We start from the raw sequence: 19,680 nt of genomic DNA, 5'->3' as shown, positions 1-19,680 counted from the left end.
GGGCTCTATCCACCAAGCCACTCTGCCTCTCTTTTTTATGGAACGATTCAAAGATACTTTTTAAACCAAATCTGATTTCAGAAACTGAAACTATCCTCCTCTTTCAAATTTAATGAAAATAAGTTTGCTAAACTATTGGTTACCCATTTAGGTTTCTTTTAGAAGTTTCATTTCTAACTGTATTTGTAGCCTATCTCAAGGGATTAAAAAAAACTTTCAAGATGACTCTTTCCCCACTCTATAGGACTTGCATATTAATTTTACAGACTACATATTGCATTTCCATCCACTAGAATAACTTTCATATTTTTGCCTTAAAGAGGTTTTATTCTCAGTCATACTCTTGAAAAGACAAATTTTAAACAAGCACTCATTTAATCTGATAAATATTCTGCATCTCAGCAGGAAACACGGTGATTCTCCATTTAACTATGAATTCAATTTGGCATCTGTTAAATTTATGGCTACTAATCAATCAATAAACTGTATTCATTTAGCGCTTACTATGCACAGAGCACTGCTGACCTTTAAAACGGTGTGCCTTCTAAATTGAGATACTTAATGTGTATTAAATAAAGAAATAACAGCAGTTCAAAACTGAAATGAGAATTTTTTGGGGGGTTACTGTGGATGAAAAGTAGTATTGGCATTTACTGAGTGACTACTTGATGCAGTGCACTAAATTAGGTGCTTTGGAAGGACAAAACAAAGAAGGGAAACATTCCCTGCCCACAAGGAGTTTACACTCTAATGGGAGAGACAGACATAAAAACATTTTTAAAGGAGTAGTCAATGGAATTAACAGGCATAGAAGAGTGCTGAGGATGGGTATAAATAACTTTGTAAGCGCTACAGCTGGCTGATCACTGCTTTCTCCATCTTGAGAGCTCTTCTAAAATCACACTTCCTCCAGGAAACCTTTCCTGATTAATCTCTCATCTCCTTTAGGCTTTAAGCTCATTGTAGACAGGGAATGCATCTGCCAATTCTGTTCATATTATACTCTCCCACGGGAGGAAAGGAAATAGTAAGTTAAGAATACTGGTGAAGAGAACAGATGGGGAAGGAGGGATGGAGAGCCCTGAAGTCAATTGTGAGGAGGTTTTGACTGAAGTGGGGCAGGGTGGAGGCAAGACCAGCAAGGAGGCTTCTCCTGCTACAATCAGAGTTATAGAGTGCTTACTGTGTGCAGAGCAATCAAGCAATCAATGGTATTTATTAAGCCCTTACTATGCCCGGTCAACCAGTCAATTGTATTTACTGAGTGCTGCCTGTGTGATGAGCACTCTACTATGTGCTTGGAAAAGTACGGTATAACAATAAATCAGGCATTTCCTGCCCACAGTGATCTTACAGTCTAGAGGGTGAGACAGACATTAATGTAAATACATAAAATTACAGATATGTACATTAGTGCTGTGGGGCGGGGGGGGCGGTGACGCAGAAGGGATTTGAAGAAAAGGAAAACAGGGCTTAGTCATGGAAGCTTCTTGAAGGAGAGGTGCCTTTAATAAGCAATCAGCAATAGACACGTTCTCCGCCCACAAGGAGCTTATAGTCTAGCGGAGGATACAGACATTAAAATACATTACAAATACGTACATAAGTGCTGTGGGGCTGAGGATAATAATAATAATAATAATAACAATGGCATTTATTAAGCGCTTACTATGTGTGAAGCACTGTTCTAAGCGCTGGGGAAGTTACAAGGCGATCACTTTGTCCCTCAGGGGGCTCACAGTCTTAATCCCCATTTTACAGATGAGGTAACTGAGGCCCAGAGAAGTTAAGTGGCTTGCCCAAAGTCACACAGCTGACAACTGGCAGAGCCGGGATTTGAACCCATGACCCCTGACTCCAAAGCCTGGGCTCTTTCCACTGAGCCACGCTGCTTCTCTAGGATAGGATAACAGTAATAATAATAATGGTATTTGTTAAGCCCTTACTATGTGCCAGGCACTGTACTAAGAACTGGGGTGGATACAAGCTAATCAGGTTGGACACAGTCCGTGTCAAACACAGAGCTCTTAGTCTCAATCCCCGATTTACAGATGAGGTAACTGAGGCACAGAGAAGTAAAGTGACTTGCCCTAGGTCACACAGCAGACAAGAGGCGGAGCAGGGTTTAGAACCCATGACTCCCAGGACTGTGCTCTATCCACTATGCCAAGCTGTTTCTCTGAATCTAAGTTAAAAATGAAATTGCAAGGATGATGCAGAAAGGAGTGGGAGAAGGGAAAATGAAGGTTTATAGTCGGGAAAGGTCTCTTGGGGGAGACGGGATTTTAATAAGGTTCTGAAGGTGGGGAAAGTGATTATCTGTCAGATACAAAGGGGGTGACAGTCCAAAGCCAGAAGCAGTACAAATGCAAGGGGTCAGCGGCGAGATAAACGGTGAGGAACAGTTCAAGGAATGAAGTGATCGGGCGGGCACCTAATCAGAACTAGATGTGTTTACACTTAGAGTTTCATTAATGTGCACAGTGAAATTTGATTTTTTTCTTCTAATACAAGAATTCTCAAATGCACGGTTATTTGCAAGGCTTACAGTGAGAACATTCTGCACTTGCAAATGCTCTACTTGACTGACAGTCTCCCATTTCAATTATTTCTTAGGCAAACTGCAAACCAAGTTGGGTTACTTCCACAGGAGTTGGGCATCCTTTTCATATTGGTATTTGAGCAGCATTTCATAGCTGAGACAGGAATGGTAACATAAAGTCATAAATCCCCATTTAGGCCTATTATACTTGTGAGGACAATTACTCTCCCCACCTTCAAAGCTTTGTTGAAGGCACGTCTCCTCCAAGAGGCCTTCCCTGACTAAGCCCTCCTTTCCTCTTCTCCCACTCCCATCTGTGTCACCCTGACTTGCTCTTTTTATTCATCCGTCCTCCCTGCTCCACAGCACTTATGTACATATCCATAATTGATTTATTTATCTTAATGACTGTCTCCCCCTCTAGACTGTAAGCTCAGAGAAGAAGCGTGGCTCAGTGGAAAGAGCACAGGCTTTGGAGTCAGGGATCACGGGTTTGCATCCTGGCTCTGCCAATTGTCAGCTGTGTGACTTTGGGCAAGTCACTTCACTTCTCTGTGCCTCAGTTCCCTCATCTGTAAAATGGGGATTAAGACTGTGAGCCCCCTGTGGGACAACCTGATATCCTTGTAACCTCCCCAGCGCTTAGAACAGTGCTTTGCACATAGTAAGTGCTTAATAAATGTCACTATTATTATTATTATTATTATTATGATGGGCAGGGAATGTGTCTACCAACTCTGTTATTTTGTACTTTCCCAAGCACATCGTACACTGCTCTGCACACAGTAAGTTCTTAATAAATAGAATTGATTGATCGATTGAGGTATAACCTGCCAGATACCAGCAATAGAAATTCTCAGTATTAAGCAGGCAGCCTGGCACTTTCCCAGAACAGGTGTTATCCATAAGGACCTATATAAATCTTACCCTTGGCTGACAGAAATTACCAGCCTAACCTCCCTTCTGTAATTTCAAACTGATAAACTATTCTTCTCTTGTTCTCTAAACTATGGAAAACATGGCAGTTGCTACCTTTCACCCTGAAAACGGGTGAGACGTAATCCCTGCAGGGCGTTAAGCTCAGTTCTTGGAAATGACCAAGACTTAATATTCAGCATGACTATTCTGAAAACGAATGAAAAGGATACAAAATGCAAAATCTGAAGCCTGGAGTGCAGAGTCCTTTTACATTTTTCTAGATTAATGTTAAGATAATCAGAGCCTACTTCCTATAGCAATTGCGGCCGAGGATTTTTTTTTTTGCTTTATGGAGCAGGTGGATTTGAGGGTGATATAGGGATGGAAAGAGAAGGAGAAAGCTTTCATCTTCAAATAACACGGGAGGTGGGAATAAACTTCAGAGGCTAGCATACACTTGCCAACATTTATTCAACCATTATAGTCTAAATAGTGCACATTTCCTAAAGCACTGTTACCGAAGACATATTGGTATCAATATAATTCTAATTGAGAAATAATATCCCGAGTCTTAAAAAGTGATAAGGAGTGTTCAATACTAGAAAATCAATTCGTTTAAGAGCCTTGCTTCGGAAGGAAGAAATGCAATTTTTAATGTATCCATGTGGGAAAAAGCAAAAATGTATATAAAAAAATACTCAAATATTTTTTTAAAAGTTCAGCAGGTGTCTTTAGGACAACAAATGAAGGAATTTTCTCAATAGGACTATCATACCAACCTTTCAGCCTGGATAACAAATTGGTTTCCTTGTAAAGTACAATGCTCTGAAATAGTATGGGGTTATACTGCTCAGTGTCCACGCTATTCATTTCTAGGCTCAGAATGTTCTTCATAGATTGTAGCAAATTCACAAGGGGCTATAACTTTGAAGAGATCCTAGGCCAGTCCTAAAAAACAGATGGCTATTCAAGCTGCTTTAGGAAACCATCTTAGGGCCCCAGGTTGTCTAATTAAGACCAGAATTAGACTCCCCAGCCAATAATTTACCTAGACCCCTTTCCTGTTAAAGGAGTAAGCAGAAGAAGGGTTTTTCTGGGGACGCAAGAAGATGTGCCTAGTGGGTGACTCTTGAGATGGGCATGTGGTTTGGAAAAGTATACTTTTCTATTTCTTACCTGCAGCCCACTAAAGGATGGGACAAAATACACTCCTGCAGAACTGCATAAACTTTTGGCCATTTTATCAGTCTCGGCTGCATCTGTGAAAAGATCTGCAAAATGGGAAAGGGGAAAACAAAACAAAACTTGGTTATACAGCATCTGTAGCCCTATCCTTACCATGTTAAAATATTCCTACAAATTCCCACAAGCTCCCTACAAACAACACCTGATCCCTTTCATTCATTCATTCAATCGTATTTATTGAGCGCTTACTGTGTTTAGAGCACTGTACTAAGGGCTTCGGAAGTACAAGTCGGCAACATATAGAGACGGTCCCTACCCAACAACGGGCTCACAGTCTAGAGGAGGGAGACAGACAACAAAACAAAACATGTAGACAGGTGTCAAAATCGTCAGAACATATGCAATTAAAGCCATATGCACATCATTAACAAAATAAATAGAATAGTAAATATGTACAAGTAAAATAAATCATTCATTCAGGTGGAAAGTAAGTCACAAGGAAAACTCTAGGAATGGAGCATTCATGCGAGGGATCAGGAAGTAAAGGGGCAACTTCATGAGATTCTTAGGTAGAGAATAGCTCATTACAGAAAATAACCAGCTGTTCTCAACACCATGCCCACCAACACAAATCTGTCAGACCTAAGCTCTTTCCACATTCACAACCTCCTGAAATGCCCCCATTTCCTCCGACAAGCCTTCCCCAACTCATTCCCAAACATCAGTCACTCCTAGCATATATGTATTCATTTATACCCAGCCTCAGTTTTCCTACAGCTTTCTATTCGACTGTTCATTTAATTATTTACTTTGATCATTCTATAAAGATTTTTTTGTCTGCCTCATTAGAAGGTAAGTGCCATGTGGACAGGGAACATGTCTCTTTGCATTGTATTTCCTCATCGCTTAACACAGAACTCAATGCTATTATTTCTAATAAGTGCTCTATCTATTTTAATAGATGTCTCCCCCTGACCATAAAGTCCATGTGGACACAGATCGTGTCTACTAACTCTTTTGAGCTGTACTTTTCCAAGTGCTTAGTATACTAATCTGTCCACAGTAAGCACTCAATAAATACCACTGATTGACTGATTGGGAACTTCCCCTTCCCTATCCTCCTAGCTAAATTCCAGTTCCCTAGAGGATTGGGAGTATTATCAATCAACGGTACGGTACTTAATGAGCATGCAGAGCACTGTACTGAGCATTTAGGAAAGTGCAATTAAAGAGAGTTGGTGGTCACGATCTCTGCCCACAGTGAACTTAAAGTCTATTCAGGGAAGACTGCCTCCACTTCCTCTCCTCGACAGCATCGAACAAAGGTGACAGGTGCAAATATCCGTTGAGTAAAGGTTTCTCCTTGTTGCTGGGCAGGGAGACAGCTATGCCAGTTCTGGGGTAGTCCCGTGTGGTTTCTGAAGCACTGATGATGGGTGAGGAATCAGACGGAACTCTAGGGCACATGGAGCAGGCTTCACCAGCCTTTTGGTCCTACTGAACTTAACTGATGAATACAATTTAATTCCTTTCATTTCTGGGCTAGTTGCATCCCCTTTCCAACCTTTGCTTTTCTAATCTTGTCCCAATCAATCGATGGCACTGATTGAGTGCTTACGTGTGTGCAGAACACTGCCCTGAGTGCTTGGGAGAATACTAAGTGCATGAGAAGCAGTATGGCCTAGTGGAAAGGGCTTGGGACTGGGAGTCAGAAGACCTGGGTTCTAATCCCAGCTCCACTACTTGCCTGCTCTGTGACCTGTGAAGCACTACTTCTCAGTGCTTCAACTGTCTAACCTGCAAAATGGAGATTCATTCATTCATTCGATCAATCGTATTTATTGAGCACTTACTGTGTACAGAACACTGTACTAAGCGCTTGGGAAGTACAAGTCGGCAACATATAGAGACGGTCCCTACCCAACAATGGGCTCACAGTCTAGAAGGGGGAGACTCAATGCCTACACCTAGGTAGGACAGGGACTGTGTCTAACCTGATTGTCTCGTATCTACCCCAGCGCTTAGTACAGTGTGTAGCACTGTAAGCACTTAAGTGCCACCGCTATTATCATCATCATCATCATTATTATTGCTATTACAACAGAATTGGTAGATATGTTCCCTGCTCACAAGGATCTCACAATCCGGAGGGGAGGACAGATATTAAAACAAACCATGGATTTGTACATAAGTGCTTTGGGTATGAGGGTGGAGTGAATTGCTTAAATAATAATAATAATAATGGCATTTGTTAAGCTCTTACTATGTTCCAAGCAGTGCTCTAAGCGCTGAGGTAGATGCAAGGTAATCAGGCTGCCCCACAGGGGGCTCACAGTCTTCATCCCCATTTTCCAGATGAGGTAACTGAGGCACAGAGAAGTTTAGTGACTTGCCCAAAGTCACACAGCTGACAAGTGGAGGAGCCGGGATTAGAACCCATGAACTCTGACTACCAAGCCCTTCCTCTTTCTATTAAGCCATGCTGGTACAAATCCAAGTGCATAGGCAAAGCAGAAGGGAGAGAGAGAAAGTGGAATGATCACTTAATAGGGGAAGGCCTCTTGGATGTGATTTTAATAAGGTTTTGAAGGTGGGAAAAGTGATGGAATGCGAAGGGGGAGGGAATTCCTGGCCAGAGGAAAGATGCGGGCGAGATGCAGATGAAATAGATGAGCGCAAGATCAAGTGAACAGGTTCGTATTAGAAGAACAAAGTGTGCAGGCTGGGTTGTAGTAGGACTTCAGCTTTGTAAGGCGGGAGGGCGAAAGCTAATTGAGTGCTTTACGTCGACGGTAAGGAGTTTCTGTTTTGATATGAAGGTGGATGGGCAACCTCTAGAAGTTCTTGAGGAGTGTGGGAAGACATGGATGAAATGTCTTCTCAGAAAAATGATCCAGGCAGCAGAGTGAAGTAAGGACTGGAGTGGGAAGAGACAGGAGGCAGGGAGGTCAGCAAAGAGGCTGATGCAATAGTCAAGGAATGACAGGATAAGTGTTTGGATCAGCTTGGTAGCAGTTTTGACCAATCAATGTTATTTTCTGAGCATTTACTGAATGGAGAGGAAAGGGCAGATTTTAGACATGTTCCGTATAGGATTTGGTGATGGACTGAGTATGTCGGCTGGATGAGAGAGATGAGTTAAGCACAATGCCAAGGTTATGGGCTTATGACAGCAGCAGGATAGTGGTACTGTCTACAGTGAAGGAAAAGGCAGGGGAAGGACAGAGTTTGCATGGGAAGTAGAGGTGTTTTGCTCATAATCCATCTCTTCATAATCATGCTATTTCTTTAGTAACTACTTCCACTAAATTTAAAAACTCCTTAATGGCAGGAATCATGAGTACCAACTCTATTATACTGCATTTTCCCAAGCCCTTAGTACAGTGGCAGTTTCACCCAGAAAGGGCTTCCCCAAGCGTTGCATTGTCTGAGTATTTTACAGTAAGTAATGTTACAATTTTGTTAAAATCGCTTTTCTACTATCTGCTTTTCTCTGTTCTGATTCATTTTAATTATTAACCTTTCCACTGTGTGTTCTCCCTTGCTCCCTCCATGGTAGATCTGAACTCTTTGTATGCAAGAAACTCTGTCTAATTCAATGTCCGTGTATTCTTCCCAGGACCGAGTACAAGGCACCCTCACCCCCTGTTTAGAAATCACTGGGTTGAAACATTTTGAAGTTAATCCCTGTACATTCGCTATAGGGCCAGGGAAAAGGACAAGAAAATAGAAGTCAGGAGTCACCTAACTTCTCTGGAACTTTGTGTCAAGGAACTGTAAGCTTCCTAAGGGAATGGATCAAGTCTATTAAATTTTGTTGCACTCTCGTAAGTGTTTACTGCAGTGCTCTACACACACACAGCAGATGCCCAGAAAAGACTACTGATTGATAGGAAAGTAATCTTATAGCCACAGAACAACATGGTTGAATCTGCATAGGAGAGCTTATTTTTGATGATAATTTTCAAGTAGGAAAACTTATTTTTGCTTAGATCTGTTTGAATTAGGCCACTTAAATACCTACCACTGTGAGGGACTGCCTTTGCAAATGAGATCAACATCTTTTGGGAGAAAGAATAGGTTAGGGAGATTAGAGGTTAGTCAGGGAAGTATTTTTGGAGGAGATATGATTTCAGCAGGGTTTTGAAGATGGGGAGAGTGGTGGTCTTCTGGATACGAAAAGGGAGGGAGGGAGTGATCGAAGTGTTGACAGTAAGAAAGATGAGATCAAGGTACAGAGGGTAGATTGGTGTCAGAGAAGCAAAGTGTGTGGGCTGGGTTGTAGTGGGAGAAAAGCGAGGACATGTGGGAGTCAGAGTCTGTCAGGGGTCAGGGGTTCAAATCCCGGCTCTGTCCATTGCCAGCTGTGTGACTTTGGGCAGTTTGCTTTAACTTCTCTGTGCCTCAGTTACCTCATCTGTAAAATGGGGATTAAGACTGTGAGCCCCCCGTGGTACAACCTGATCACCTTGTTACCTCCCCAGCACTAAGAACAGTACTTTGCACATAGTAAGCATTCAATAAATGCCATCATTAATTAATTAGGAGGGAGATAAATGACTGAGTGCCTGGAAGCCACAGGTGAGGGTGCTTAGTACAGTGCTTTGCACACAATAAGTCCTCAATAAATACCACTGATTGATTGATGAGCTTCAGTTTACCATGGAGAAACCACTGGAGCTTTTTTGAGGATTGGGGACACGTGTGCAGAATGACTAAAACTCTCAGGCTTTGACACTCTCTCTATGTATGCCAACCCCATAAATAGAACCCAGAGTTTAGGCAGACTGGCAGCAAGGTTGAGAGAGGAGTGCAAGGGAGTCACTCTCAGAAGCAGCTGACTCTCAGTGACAATCAGGAGACAAACATGGGACACAGTCTCACAGTTAGCTCATGCTAACATGTTCTGCCCTACCATGAATTGCAGCAAAAATATCCTACCAGTAACTTCCCCTCATTTGATGGGCTTTGGAGTCAAGTGTAATTAGTGCAGCCAAGACAGAATTACAGTCCATAGGCAATGGAACAACCTGAGGGAAGATGAATAATCATTCACTAAATCTAATCACCGGGCAACCACCATTAGTGAAAGGTCAGTTTACCCTACAATCCTTCATCATTAAATGTCAAGGTACTAACCACGAAAGGAGAAGAACAGCATTTCACGTTTCCAGCGAGGGACTTAAAAGCATATTATAAAGGGTAACAACTATACTGGAAAGAGGACACAAGATAACTTCTCCCAGCTGTAACTCTAGGAAAGTGAATAAACCAGAGCTTGAGCAAGACTCAATGCTCCTTCGTTAGCATGTTCTTTTTAAGAGAAAAGGTGAAAAACCTAAATCACACGAAGGGATCATTCTTAGAAACTCATGTCAGTGAGGAAGCTGAACCATTTGTCAAGCTGGAATATGTCAAGGGGTTCCCTTTCATCAGACCACAGGAGCCTCTAGACTGTAAGCTCACTGTGGGCAAAGAATGTTTGTTATATTGTTCTCTCCCAAGCGCTTAGTACATTACTCTGCACTCAGTAAGAGCTCAATAAATATGACTGACTGACTGACAGGAGCTTGCCACATCACTGGGTGTCCCATTATCCTCTCCAGCTCCTCTGCAGCAACCCACAAGCATCCCCTTACACCGGACCTCCGGGAGAGTGAAGGGCAGTGGAAGCATGAGGCCTTCTCACTACCGTGACTGGGACTGCAACTGAGCCACAAGAAGTCCCAAACTCTGCTCATGTAGACATAATGCCTATCCCTCTCCTTGTACATATCACAGTCCTTGCCTTTTATAGAGCTGTTTTCTTTACTGTTTCATCCCTCCACATGTGTCTGTCGCTCATCCCCTCTTCCCTCCCTTGAGGGCCAGGGACCTCCCCTGTGTGTTTGTTTTCCCCACAGTATGGCACTCTGCAACCAGCAAACACTTAATAAACATCATTACTATTACTAGTTCTCCAAGTGCTGGAACCAAAGTGGTGGTAGTTTGGATACAGAGGAAGAGGCAGATTCTGAAAATTTAGTGGAGGAGAAACCAACAGGATTTGGTGACAGTTTAAATGTAGGGACTGAAAGAAGGGGGAGTGGGGGATTCAAGAATAGCGCCATGGTTATGGACTTGAGAGAAGAGGAAGTGTTGTGCTGTCAACAGTGACGGGAGATTTCGGTGAAATAGAGGATTTGGGAGGTAAGGTGAGAAGTTCCTTTTTGGATATACTCAACTGAGGTGCCAGTGGGGCATCCATGTACAGCTGACCTGATGACTAGAATCTGGAATCTCACATTTCCAGAGAAGAGACGTCAGGGCAAGTGAGGTGGATTTGGAACTCATCCGGTTAGAGGGAGAGAGTGTAGATTTAAAAAGAAAAGGGGTCTCAGGACAGAGCCACAATTAGGGGGTGGGAGGCAGAGAAAGAGCTGGAAAAAGAGGCTGAAAAGGACTGACCACAGAAGAGGAAAACTACAGGTGAAGAGTCAGAAAAACCAAGATCAAGTAGTCTTTCTCCATGAAGGGAGTGATCCACAATAGTAAACGACGAAGGTTGAGAAGGCTTAGGATGGAGTAAAGTCCGTTAGATTTTGTAAGAAAAAGGTCACTGGGATCACAGGCAGATACCAAGGAGTGGAGGACACGAGTTGGGGTTCTGTGAGAGAATGTATCAATCCCTCATGTTCATTCATTCATTCATTCAATCGTATTTATTGAGTGCTTACTGTGTGCAGAGCACTGTACTAAGTGCTTGGGAAGTACAAGTTGGCGATTGACATATAGAGACGGTCCCTACCCAACAAAGGGCTCACAATCTAGAAGGGGGAGACGGACAATAAAACAAAACATGTGGACAGGTGTCAAGTTGTCAGAATAAATAGAATTAAAGCTAAATGTACATCATTAACAAAATGAATAGAATAGTAAATATGTACAAGTAAAATAGAGTAATAAATCAGTACAAACATATATACAGGTGCTGTGGGGAGGGGAAGGAGGTAAGGCAGGGGGGATGGGGAGGAGGAGAGGAAAAAGGGGGCTCAGTCTGGGAAGGCCTCTTGGAGGAGGTGAGCTCTCAGTGGGGCTTTGAAGAGAGGAAGAGAGCTAGTTTGGTGGATGTGTGGAGAGAGGGCATTCCAGGCCAGGGGAAGTTACGTGGGCCGGGGGTCAACGGCGGGACAGGCAAAAACGAGGTACAGTGAGGAGGTTAGTGGCAGAGGAGCGGAGGGTGCGGGCTGGGCTGTAGAAGGAGAGAAGGGAAGTGAGGAAGGACGGGGTGAGGTGAAAGAGAGCCTTGAAGCTGAGAGTGAGGGCTGCCACGGGGACAAGTGAGACAGTTAATGCAGTATTTCAAGCAGGAGGCATAACAGGCTTTTATCAGGGGATACTAGCGGAGAATAAACTGATCCATGAAATAGGACACAGTGTGGCCTAGTGGATAACACAAGGGCCTGGGAGTCAGAAGGACCTGAGTTCTAATCCTGGCTCTGCCACTTTTCTGCTCTGTGACCTTGGGCAAGTCACTCCAACTTCTGTGCCTAAGTTACCTCATCTGTAAAATGGGGATTAAGACGTGAGCCCCAGGTGGGTGGGACATGGACTCTACCCAACCCAATTAACTTGTATCTACCCCAGCACTTGGTATAGTGCCTGACAAATATTAAGCGCTTAAAAGATACCATAAAAAAAATTCAGCTTGCTTGAGAAGGGCATGTGAGAGAGGGACATTTGGGATGATTCCGGAAAAAAGAGTATCAATCAATCGATGGTATTTATTGAGTGCTCACTGTACTAAGCGCTTGGGAGAATACATTGTAATAGAGTTGTCAGATATGATCCCTGCCCATAAGGAGCTTGCAGTCCGAGGGGGTAGAAAGACACTGAAATACTTACAGGTAGGGGAAATGGCAACCCTCGTCCCACTCTCCATCCCCCCCATCTTACCTCCTTCCCTTCCCCACAGCACCTGTATATATGTATATATGTTTGTACATATTTATTACTCTATTTATTTGTCTATTACTTGTACATATCTATTCTATTTTATTTTGTAGTACATTTGGTTTTGTCTCCCCCTTTTAGACTGTGAGCCCACTGTTGGGTAGCGACTGTCTCTATATGTTGCCAATTTGTACTTCCCAAGCGCTTAGTACAGTGCTCTGCACATAGTAAGCACTCAATAAATACGATTGATGATGATGATATGCACATTAAGTGATGTGACTGAGGGTGGGAGGCATAGCAAGAGCTTGTAGGGGCCAAGTGCATAAATGACACAGAAGGAAAGGCTAGTAGGGAAAATGTGTTTTTTAGAGGGCTTTGAAGGAGGGGAGAGTGGTTAGAGTCAGAAGAACCTGGGTTCTAATCCCGGCTTCATCGCTGCTTGTGGGCTGTGTGACCTTGGGCAATGCACTTCACTTCTCTGTGCCTCAGTCACCTCATCTGTAAAATGGGGATTAAGACTGTGAGCCCCATGTGGGAAAGGGATTGTGTCCAAACTGATTATCTTAGATCTACCTCAATGCTTAGAACAGTGACTGGCAAATAGTAAGTGCTTAACAAATACATTAAAAAAATGTCTCCCATTTGGATGTGGGACACTCAATAAGCTCGCCTCCTCCTACCTTACCTAGCTGATTTCCTACTACAATCCAGTCTACACATTTCATTCCTCGTATGCCAACCATTTGATGTACCTCAAACTTGTCTTTTGTCATCAAGCCCTTGCTCACATCCTCACTCAGGTCTGATACTTCATCCCCCTTGATCTCTGACAGAACCCCTGCATCCCCCAACCCCACCAACACACAAACTACTCTCCCCATCCTTCAAATCCCTACTGAGCCCGTTGTTGGGTAGGGACCATCTCTATATGTTGCCAACTTGTACTTCCCAAGCGCTTAGTACAGTGCTCTGCACACAGTAAGCGCTCGATAAATATGATTGAATGAATGAATGAATCCATCATATATGAAGAGGGAGGGAGTTCTAGGCTAGAGGAAGGATGCAAGCCAAGGATCGGAGCCAAGAGAGGTGAGATCAAGGTACAATGAGTGTAGGCTGGCATTAGAGGACCGAAGTGTGCGTGTGGTAGTAGATTACTGAGGTCGAGTAAGAAGGGGTGGCTTCGCAGACTCTGTCCTCTCCTCGTTCTCCTCATCTCTCTGGCCATTCATTCGCAGTCTCTTTTGTGGGCTCCTCCTCCCCTGCCCATCCCCTTACTGTAGGGGTTCCTCAAGGGTCAGTTCTTGGTCCCCTTCTGTTCTTTATCTACACTCACTCCCTTGGTGAACTCATTCACTCCCACGGCTTCAACTATCATCTCTACGCTGATGACACCCAAATCTGCATCTCTGCCCCTGCTCTCTCTCCCTCCCTCCAGGCTCACATCTCCTCCTGCCTTCAGGACATCTCCATCTGGATGTCTGCCCGCCATCTAAAACTCAATATGTCCAAGACTGAACTCTTCATCTTCCCTCCCAAACCCTGCCCTCTCCCTGACTTTCCCTTCACAGCTGATGGCACTACCATCCTTCCTGTCTCACAAGCCCGCAACCTTGGTGTCATCCTCGACTCCGCTCTCCCGTTCACCCCAGGATATGCAGGAATAGTTGGACATTCAAATTGAGATACTGGAGACAGGAGGAGATATAGCACAGGAGAGCAGAGGCAAGATCAGGCCACTCTCCTATCATAATTGTTAGTGTCGTGGCTCAGTGGAAAGAGCCTGGGCTTTGGAGTCAGAGGTCATGGGTTCAAACCCCAGCTCTGCCAATTGTCAGCTGTGTGACTTTGGGCAAGTCACTTCACTTCTCTGTGCCTCAGCTACCTCATCTGTAAAATGGGGATGAAGACTGTGAGCCCCCTGTGGGACAACCTGATCACCTTGTAACCTCCCCAGCGCTTAGAACAGTGCTTTGCACATAGTAAGTGCTTAATAAATGCCATCATTATTATTATTATTGTTAATCCATTTACCCTGGGGCAACTTTTAAAATGGAATGAATACATTTTGAAAATAAATACAAATCTTGCTTATTTGAGCTTCTACTGGTGGAATCCTTGTCACTGGTCAGCGACATCACAGCAAATTGATCTGGACATCTATTCACGTGTTTCTTTAAATTCTCACCTAAACCATGAGCAAAATGTGTAAAATGTTTCTAAAGTAAACTGTAGCATGGGCTCAAACCCTGCAATTACCACATTGAATAAACATGGCAACCCAATCATCTGTGCTTTAATCTTATTTTCGCATCCTCGGTGGGGAGGGTAAAAAGGCAATGAATATGTGAGAGGCAGGCAGAACAGAAGGAGAATTCTTGCCCAAGGCTGCGACAGAATAATAACAATAATTATGGTATTTGTTGAGAACTTACTATGTACCAGACACTGTTCTAAGCACTGGGGTAGATACGAGATAATCGGGTTGGACACGGTCCCTTGTCCCAAGCAGGGCTGACAGTCTTAATCCCCATTTTGCAAATGAGGGAACAGGCACAGAGAAGTTTAGTTATTTGCCCAAGGTCACACAGCAGAAATGTGGCAGAGCTAGGATTAGAATCCACATCCTTCTGATTCCCGAGCCAGGGCTCTTTCCACTTCGTGCACAATGGTGCTAGGATTATCTGAGGCCCTCCCATAAACTATAAGATTTACTCACTGTCTTCATTTCCACCTGAAATTCGGCTCTGCAGGATGTTTGAAAACGCCTGTAACTTCACATTAGTGCTTGGAGCAGGGGTTTCTACGATCTATTATCCCGGGAATGACTGGAGGATTTTAAGATGTTTCCCCTTCCCAATGCTCACCAAGGCTTCGGGATGTCAGGGGTCCACTGTTGGAATCCTGAACCCAATCCTGACGTCACAGTGACCAAGAGAGCCCTGCATTTTCTTTATCTAAACTGACTGAGATGGTTGTAAGTGCTGGATATGTACTCTCAAAAGTAACACTGGCTGATGGAGAACAAAAGACTTGGCTGAACTTCACAAAATGTTTTGAGAAACTATTTTTAGGTCAATTCCGGTGTCAATCCATCAATGGCATTTATTGCGCGCTTACTGTGCGCAGAACACTGTACTAAGCACTTGGGAGAGTACAATATAACAGAATTGGTAAACACGTTTCCTGCCCACAGTGAGCTTACAGTCTAGAGGGGGAGACAAGCATTAATAGAAATAAATTAGAGCTCTGAACCTAAGTACTGTGGGGCTGAGAGAGAGGAGAATAAATGATGCAAATCCAAATGCAAGGGCGACCCAGAACGGAGTGGGAGAAGAGGAAATGAGGGCCTAATCAGGGAAGGCCTCTTGGAGGAGATGTCTAAAGCAATGTGATCTTTTGTAAGCATGAAAAGACTGGCATTCCTCAGTCATGATTAATTTGAAATCTGATATGCTCTATGATCAACTTACTTAATTCTTGAGCCCATTTAATGGCAGTACCAGTGTCGGCTGCATTGCCTTCAGCTAAGTACACAACTTCTTGACCTATCTTCCAACCAATCAGCGGATAAAAGCCTTAAAAATAAAAATCAGGCCAATGTAAATACAAGAGAATAAAATACAGTTAATTTACCCTATAATGGGTTGTGATCTTGAAAAATCCTAGGTAAAGAAAACTTGTTCTTGTAATCCTTATGACTTGTATGACTCTAGGTACGATCATTTCTTCCAACATCGCATCACCTTTATCTAGATCAATGTGTGTTATCAGAAGAATATTTCCAGATTCTTCCATGATAGTAAATCTAAAAGGTGTAGTGAAAATACACATGTAGTGAAAATACACCCCTAAGACACATGTGTAGTGAAAATGCCCATTTTAGGAGAACTGACTCTACAGAAAATTTAATTTCATTTTTCTGGAGGCATTTATGAATAGTACAGTTTGGTCTTATATCCAGTAGAAACCATATGTTATCAATTTGGAAATGAGGACTAATCAAAAAAGCTTTGATGCTAGAATTCAATTCACTTTTAAATTGGTACCAAAGATTCCTAAATCATTCCAAACTGCTTGCACTCTATTGCTTCTTCATACTTCCAATTTATTATATACAGTATGTATAATTATGTAATAATTACAGTAATAATTATGGGATTTGTTAAACACTTACTATGTGCCAAGCACTGTACTAAGTGCTAGGGGGAGATACAAGATAATCAGTTGGACACAGTCCCTGTCCCATATGGGGCTCACAGTTTAAGCAGGAGGGAGTAGGATTTAATCCCCATTTCACAGATGAGGTCACTGAAGCACAGAGAATTTAAGTGAGTGCCCAAGATCACACAACAGGCAAATGGTGGAGCTGCAATTAAAACCCAGGTGCTCTCACTCCCAGGCCTGTGTTCTTTGCACTGTCATTCTGCTTCTCATATGTCAATGTTTGTCTTCTCTATTAGACTGCAAACTCCCTAAATATGGGGCTTGTGAATCTACTGACTCAATTGTATGCTCCCAAGCACTTAATACACTGCTCTGCAAAGAGTAACTGCTCCATAAATATTGATGGACAGATAGAAAAAGTCAAATAAATCACCAGAAGCTTTGTCAAAAGACAAATTAAGTTTCATTTTTTTAAAAAAAATACTCTAATAAAAGTCTCACTATAATAAAAAACATTTCTGACTGGTCACCCCTGTATTTTGAATAATATTTTCGAGCATGAAATTTCAAAACCAACTGATCATCCCTTGTAAGTTTATAATGAAAAGATGGGGCCTTCACTGCAGCTATCAAAAGTATTTAAATGTTCTGAATTACGAAAATGCCTCTGTTAGGGAAGTTCAAGTATAGAGCAACGTGGCTCAATGGAAAGAGCACGGGCTTGGGTGTCAGAGGTCACGGGTTCAAATCCCTTCTCTGCCACTTAGCTGTGTGACTTTGGGCAAGTCACTTAACTTCTCTGTGCCTCAACTACTTCATCTGTAAAATGGGGATGAAGACTGTTAGCCCCACGTGGGACAATCTGATCACCTTGTATCCTCTCTAGTGCTTAGAACAGTGCTTTGCACATGGTAAGCACTTAACAAATGCCATCATCATTATTATTATTATTATTATAGTCCAAGTTACCACAACACCTAGAGGACCAAGACATTTGAGCCAACTTTTCTGAAGTGAGAAAAACCTCCCTAAGATTATTGGATTCAAACAGAACAACATCAGAGTGAATATGACTTACTGAAGAGCTCTCCACTCTTGACCTCCATTCAATGGGAGGTCTAGTAAGAAAGCTCTTCCTCATCTGTGTCTGATTCAATACACATTACACTTATATTTGAACATTCCTGGTGACCTCTGGCTTCAACTGCCCATCCCCTGCTCCCACTCCTAGTGAATTCCTCAATTTGGTGTATATGAGGACGTCACTTAAATGGAGGATGCTAGAACAGACAAAAATAGCTGGCATCTGTGAATTACTCACTGAACCACTTAAGCAGTGGTCTTTAATGAGGATGACATCCTAAACATGCCTCTGCCACTTGTCTACTGTGGGACCTTGGGCAAGTCACCTAACTTCTCTGTGCCTCAGTTCCCTCATCTGCAAAATGGGGATTAAGACTGCAAGCCCTATATGGGAAAGAGACTGTTTCCCCCTGTTACCTTCTATCTACCGCAGTGTTAAGAACAGTGCCTGGTACACTGTAAGTGCTTAATACCACAATTATTATTAATATTGTTATTTACCTGTATCATACTACAAAAACTATTTCAAGGATCCTTAAAGATCATTTTAAATGTAGGCCTGGACCATAGTCATATTTAACCACGTTACCAATAGCTGATATACTGATAATGGTAATAATAATAAAAGTAATAATAATGGCATTTGATAAGTGCTTATTAAATGCCAGAGTGCTTTTCCGAGCTCTGCAATAGACAAAAGATAATCAGATCAGACAGAGGCCTTCCCCAGCATGGGGCTTCTCAAACTAAGAGGAAAGGAGAGCTGGAATCTTATCCCCTTTTACAGATGAGGACGCTGACGGACAGAGAAATTAGGTGATTTGCCCAAGGACTAGACCATCAGTCTCCTACCTCCCAGTTCAATGCTTTTTTCAACAGGTCACGCTGCCTTGGATACTAGAAAGGAGGGAAGTTGACTGACAGACCAAGTTCAGAGAAGCCATCAGGAAATAAATCCAAGCACTTACCTCCAACAGTTTGTTGTGGGTGGTTTCCTGTATTAATATCCATAAAGGTCCCTGTTCCCATGGTTAGTTTTACATCTCCACGGTGAAAGCAACATTCTCCAAACATGGCTGACTGCTGGTCAGCGACCTACATTAAATTAGAAGATAAAAACTACTGACTTAGTATCAAGGGAGCTGGGTCCAAAGCTTTTTCTTAACATTACTTTTTATACCTCTGTATCTCTGAAAGAAATCAGCAGCAAGAACAAGAAGAGAAGAATGTGCTTTCCGCCCCACCCCGCTCTAACGTTGTCTAAGGTCCCTTTTCCCTACACAAGAGGTGGACAATTAACACCAGAACGATTGAATGTGGACCGCTGGGATCTCCTGAAGTAGGATTCGCCTAGTCATTTCATGAATCACACATGTAGAATGAAAGAGGAATCCCAGGGTCAGATTAGTCATGAACCAAGGAGGTGGTATTTGTCTAGTGGATCCTTCTATAGAAGGCCATTTCTCTACTGAGGCCTTTTCTGTAGCACTCAAGGGCGCTTTCTGAAAGAAAAGAAAAAGGACATTCTGACCATATTTTTGCCATGGGCCAGGGTCTCCCTCCCAACCTATTCCTGATTATCTATAATGCGATAATTATTATCTCATTATATATGAGATATATATATATTCCCTTAATTTATTCCCCAAGGAGAGGTGCTCCCGCTTTCCACTCACCAAGGCCACTATTGGTATAGGCACACCGAGTATCTGTTCATCCACACACCCAAAGTTGTGACTTTAAATAAAATGAATTAAAAAAATTAGTCACCTTGCCCCCGAGACAGATATGTCAAGCTTTACATTGTCACAAGACATTTTACTGCAATCAAAAATGACAATTAACGGATA

General features: G+C 42.7%; 1 protein-coding gene across 5 annotated transcripts in view; it reads right to left on the bottom strand.

The window, feature by feature from the left end:
- GK5 (glycerol kinase 5) overlaps window positions 1-19,680 on the bottom strand; it is an 80,632-nt gene that overhangs the window by 10,750 nt on the left and 50,202 nt on the right. For 4 of the 5 annotated variants that reach the window (XM_038750868.1, XM_038750887.1, XM_038750881.1 and 1 more), the window contains 4 exons: window positions 19,507-19,567; window positions 18,799-18,925; window positions 16,054-16,158; window positions 4,637-4,731 (listed from right to left, as the gene is read on the bottom strand). In XM_038750868.1, the coding sequence (XP_038606796.1) occupies window positions 4,637-4,731; window positions 16,054-16,158; window positions 18,799-18,925; window positions 19,507-19,567 (388 nt within the window). The remainder of the gene's footprint in view (window positions 1-4,636; window positions 4,732-16,053; window positions 16,159-18,798; window positions 18,926-19,506; window positions 19,568-19,680) is intronic. The other variant, XM_038750874.1, reaches the window with a different exon arrangement.

The sequence above is a fragment of the Tachyglossus aculeatus genome, chromosome 1 (assembly GCF_015852505.1).
Source record: "Tachyglossus aculeatus isolate mTacAcu1 chromosome 1, mTacAcu1.pri, whole genome shotgun sequence".
Taxonomy (NCBI): Eukaryota; Metazoa; Chordata; class Mammalia; order Monotremata; family Tachyglossidae; genus Tachyglossus; species Tachyglossus aculeatus.
Note: the sequence above shows the minus strand (reverse complement) of the source record. Positions and strands in the feature narration are given on the sequence as shown.